At 35.7% G+C, this 5,730-nt stretch overlaps 1 protein-coding gene across 1 annotated transcript in view; it reads left to right on the forward strand.

Moving 5' to 3' along the window:
• Window positions 1–3,202, forward strand: part of si:dkey-178e17.1 (tricarboxylate transport protein, mitochondrial) — a 28,737-nt gene extending 25,535 nt beyond the window's left edge. The window contains exons 7-9 of the mRNA XM_028457334.1: window positions 356–471; window positions 555–628; window positions 1,613–3,202. Coding sequence (XP_028313135.1) covers window positions 356–471; window positions 555–628; window positions 1,613–1,727 — 305 coding nt within the window. The 3' untranslated portion in view covers window positions 1,728–3,202. The remainder of the gene's footprint in view (window positions 1–355; window positions 472–554; window positions 629–1,612) is intronic.
• Window positions 3,203–5,730: the final 2,528 nt, after the last annotated feature.

Below are 5,730 nucleotides of genomic sequence, written 5' to 3' on the forward strand. Positions count from 1 at the left end.
GCAGGAAAAAGTAGAAATGACAGAGAAAACATAACCAACAACATTTTTAGGGGCTCACAGTTTCCCTGTGCTTTTATCTCATGATTGCAGCCATTTTTAATGTTAAACTGTTGGAAAAACTCATATGTCTCACAAAATATTTCAATTTTTCTCATATTATTACAAAACACTGTTCACAAAATCGAGGAAATTTACAGTGAAGATCCTGTTCGGACTGACATCTGTCACCTATTGCTTGGATATTGTCGTTTTGTGACATATTTTGCATGTTATGTATACATCTGTGGCCCTCTTGGGATCAAACTGCTCTGTGTTTGGCCCCTGAACTAAAATGAGTTTGGCACCCCTGCACTAGGCGATAACCCCAACAAATACATCAACCCTCTGGTGACTGGAGTGTTCGGAGCTGTAGCAGGAGCAGCCAGTGTGTTTGGAAACACTCCGCTGGATGTGATCAAGACCAGGATGCAGGTACGTCACATGGCAGTAGAGATCAGAATCATACAGTAAATGATGCTGCTGATGATGCTTTTTTGTTTTTTTCTCCCACAAAGGGTCTGGAAGCACATAAATATAAAAATACTCTGGACTGTGCAATGAGGATTCTCAGATACGAGGGATTGGCAGCGTGAGTACCTCCTCTCCTCCATCTTCTGCTTTGGTCTGTTTCCTCGCTCACTCTATTGATACGTAAACTCCTTTGACAGGGGCTGTTTTAAAAAAACATTTTAGTCAATACAGATCAATTTTAACACTAAATCCCTCTTTTCTACTTCATAGAAACGTTTAAAACTCTGAGTTTATGTATTTTAGTGACCAAATGTTTTTCTTAATGCTATATCTCATCTTTGTAGGATAGTTTTTAAAGTGACGGAAAATATTCAACACACTTATAATAAACCAAACTAACAGAATGTTTAGGTATTTTATTTCCGTTTTATCAGCTTTCCATTATTTGATGTGACTGCCGACAGACTACATGTCAAAAATGCTCGATTCAAACAAAATCTCACAAGATCAATTGCGAACAGTTTGTCTGTTTGTCTCGTTCAAACACGTTACATTTTTAATCAACACTACAAAACTTGAAGGTGAGAGTTTATTCCGTTTACATTTTAGGATGTTAATTCTGTGACTTCTGTCTGTTTTCTGTGATCATGGGAAGTGTTTTTCAACCATGGGGTCATGACCCCATGTGGGGTCACCTGGAAATGAAATGGGGTCGCCTAAAATGTCTTGTAATTGACAAAAAAAAAGCTTCATAATTTTATTTTAATTATTATTCATTTTCAAATAAAAACACCACACACAATCTCAAACAACTGTATTCTTTACTTTCACTTTCTCAAATATAAATCTAGTTCTAAGTTAAAGTTTCCTTTTTCCAGACAACTATTCCTCAGAAACTCCACCCTGTTCTCGATATGTTTCCACTATCAACTGCCAGTCTTTGTCAGAGGCATCTGCTGATTACATTGATGTTTTTTTTGACTTCCGCGTAATAACTCCAGCAAGATTTTTTTTGTTGTTTTTACTGCCCTGAATGTTTTGAATTGGTATTGTGCAGCAGATTAGTCTAATCTCAGTCCACTTCCTGTGTGTTCATTTGTAGTTTTTATAAGGGGACGGTTCCCCGTTTGGGTCGAGTGTGTCTGGACGTGGCCATAGTCTTCATCATCTATGAAGAGGTGGTGAAGGTGCTAAACAAGGTGTGGCACACTGACTGAGCCGTTGGGATGGATGACTACGGACGGACGGATGGATGGAGGGACAGCTGCTTCACAGTAGCAGTAGATACTGATCTGATTTCAGCAGCGAAGCCATGAACTGAGATCTGTGTCGACTGCTGAACAGGAAGTCAAAGAAACGAGACGCTGACGAACGGCAGTGATTGCCGACGCCAGTGAAGGATCCGAGAGTTGCAAAGTAGCATCTGTTAGCATCCAGCTAGCTTCCCTTTAAAGCTCATTTAGCAAATATTTCATACTTTTAATTTAATTTATTTAATACTTTTTTTTTAAACAATCTCTTTCCTTTTCTTAGTCTAAGCACTTTGTTAAACACAACTTCTTCTTCTTCTTTGTCGTCTTCCTCGTCTTCGTCTTCTTCTTCTTCTTCAGCTGGTTCACGGATACTTTACTGCTAGTTTTCAGGTGTTTTTTCTGGGATTCACAGCAGCTGTTCACGTTTACACCCACTTAGTGTTTATTGGTAAAGCTATGCCTTCAAAACGACACAACACCTTTTATGCTCTTTATTTTTATACACTGTAGATTTAAGTTTAATTTATCACCAGCAACGTGAAGTATTGATCAAATATTTTGTGCCAAATGTTTAAAAATATAAACACGACTAGTGGGGACATTTAAAAGTAGCGTATCCATGATCGTACAAGAGTCTATAATGTGATTTAATGGGAATTGTGCTTAAAATATTTATTGTGAGTTGAATGTTGATCTGTGTCATTTGTCTCTGTAATTATAAGTGAAAGACCATAGAATATTTCATTATATTTCACTGTGAGTGAACAGGTTAACAGCATACAATCGCTCCACTTTCCCTTTCAGTGCGAGTAACCAATGCTTTATGTTTTCACAGCTTATTTTCTATTGGTATTTTTACTTTTATTACAGCCGTTAACTTAGATATCGAGTTGACTTGAATTGTGTTGTTGTCTGCCATTTACATCACACAGCCGGTTCTAGTTTCTTTTTTTTTTACTCATTTGATATGTTTAAAAAGCAACGGTAAGAGCCTAATCTTTTATTTAAACAATATGCTACATTGTTCTACTTTTATTGTTATTTTGTCTTTAAATCGATTATTTGAGGGGGCGGTTGGGTTTGAGTGCCATGTTTCAGGGGGTTTTTCTCTCTATTGTGCCTTTTATTGTGGTGAGTGGTTTTCTCATCCATCAGTGAACATTTTAACCTGCTGTGTTATCATCAACATGTACTGTTGTTTGATTTTATTTTTTTTTTAAATGACAAAATGCTTGTCTTCTATGAATGCAGTCGCATCCGGTGCTTCACTGTGACCAATGTATTACAAAAAAATAAAACAAGAATTATACTTCAATCTTTAGGAAAAACTAGATTTTTTTTCATTTCAATATGCACAATAAATTGTTAATTATTCCTGCTGTTAAAAAACAGTATTCTGATGCTCAACCAATGCATTCCATGGTTGATAATATTCTTATGTGGCTATTTGTTTTAATCTGTTGAGCTTTGTGCAATAAAAAAAAGTCTTTTAGTCTTAAATGTGGTCTATTGTTGTGTGTGTGTTTAGGAGGTACTCATTATGGAAGCATGTGATACCTTGAAAGTATGCAGGCTCTGTTGTTGCTTCCCTTCTTCCCTCTTTCATCTGTTGATCTGTTCTTTTGATTAAAACTGATCCGGGACTGGCAGTGGTGGTGGTGATGGTGGTGGTGGTGATGGTGGTGGGGGTGGGAGGGGCAGGTAGTGCAGGAATTCAACAGAGACGGTATTGTTAGAGTTCTGGCTGATGTTCATGTTGAATTGACCATTGGTTTTTATGTGTTCCTCATTTCAACTGCAGCGCTGGGGTTTTAGGGACAGAGGAATGCACGGATCTCTCCAAAAACACATAAAAACATGTAAAATGAGGGTAAAATATACAAATTGACAACCTAAAAAGACAAAAAAATAACATAACTAAAATAAAAAAACCGAAAAGGACTCCCAAAACCCAAAATAGCATAAAAACATTGAAAATGAGATAAGAATTTACAAAATGTGGCAACTGAAACACACAAAATCACTCCAAAAAATTAACAAAATTATGACAAAAATGCACAAAACCACAATAATATAAAATAAGAGCAAAACAACACACAAAAAGACTCCAAAAACACAAAATGACATAATAAAAAAAAAAACAATAGAATAGAATAGAATCAACTTTATTGGCCAAGTTATGTACTGGTCATTATTCTAAATGCTGACATGAATGTTCATAATATTGCCCTTAGATCCCAGTTTTTGTGACCCGCACTGTGATAAAAGCCCATTTCTGCAATAGAGCAAAATCAGAAATAAATGATGATGGTATTTTCTGCAATATTTTTTTTTAACTTTTATTCTCTTATTGTGTGTCTCAGTTTGATGTAAAACAAGACTCCCATCCCTAAAATCAGACACTAGAGGGAGCTGTTGTTTTAACTGAAGTGGAGCTGCTCTCCAAAATAATACATGAATCAAATAACCAATATTTTACAATCTTACAAACTAATTTTAATTAATATTTTCAATAAACATAGCAGTGGATTTTAGCACCTTCAAAAAATAAACAACTTGAAATTAAACCTGTTAAGATTTTTAACACACACACACACACACACACACACACACACACACACACACACAGAAATAAGATTTATGAACTGATTCACTCACATAAAAGCACTGGGAGAACATGCAAACTCCACTTAATACAATAATGGAGACTGAAAACCAGGGCTAAAGTTTATAGAGATAAAACAGAACAGGCTTGTTATCACCGGGCCTGATAAAGTAAGTACACAGTATCATATACAGTAAAGATAGTTACAACGACAGCCTTTTCCTGCATCTCCCCAGAAGATTGGAATTATATAATCCAAGGTTGAAAATACAATAAAATGCAGATTGAATATTAGGTTTTAAATAAGAGGAAACAATTACACATTTTTCACTGACAAGACCATTAACGTGGGTGTGCTGGTGTATGGGGTGCCCAATGTAAAAACTCGATCACTGTTTCATAGCCAGTATATTATAAACATTTAGCTCGTTTTCCTCACATTTATACCTGATTTTTCTTTCTTTCGTATAAAACAGCAAGTTCTATAATGTATTATTGTTAAAAAATGTGTACACATGACAAATAAATCAACATCTAAATGTTAAATCTAAATGTAAAAGTTAAAAAAATAATGTTAAATCTAAATGTTAAATCTAAATCTAAATGTTAAATGTAAAGAAATGTTACACTAAAATCTAAATGTTTAATCAGTTCCCAAGTGATAAGCTAAATGTTTAGAAATTATACAACATGGGCAGGTCAGCGCCTGTCGATCACGTGCCCGCGCAAAACATTAAGCTTTACATTTGGCGGCCGATTTAGCATTTAGATTTAGCATTTAGATTTAACATTTAGTTTTATATTTAACATTTACATTTACATTTAACATTTCGCTTTACATTTATCTATTTTTCCATGTGTACACATTTTAAACAAATATATAAAACATCCTGTTTTACATGAATTTATGTCTCAAATGAAAGAAAAATGAGCTAAATATTGAAATTATGTCGGCTATAAAACACGTGACCGTGTGTTCTGCTGTTCTTTCTTTTACGCAGCAGCTGCAGACATGAGCAGTTCCTGTTTATTATTTATGATGAACATGTGTGCTGCTGTCCGTGGTGCTGAACAGGATTTTAGGGTTTGTACCCCCCCCCCACCCCCCCCCCACAAAAAAAAAAAAAAAATTAAACACATATTTTGGCACGACTTTGGGTCTTTTTTAAATGTGATTTTCACATTATTTGATGTAAACCACAAATCATGTGTTTACATGAGTTTGTACCTGATCGGATCCCTACCTGCAGACGTTTAGCTACACCCACACAGGCAGGACAGAGGAGTGTCTAACAATGACCATGAGGGGCGGTGTCCAACTCACCAAAAAGAGCTGGTGCGCACAAGCTTGGATGCGCTTTT

The sequence above is a fragment of the Gouania willdenowi genome, chromosome 9 (genome assembly GCF_900634775.1).
Source record: "Gouania willdenowi chromosome 9, fGouWil2.1, whole genome shotgun sequence".
NCBI lineage: Eukaryota > Metazoa > Chordata > Actinopteri > Blenniiformes > Gobiesocidae > Gouania > Gouania willdenowi.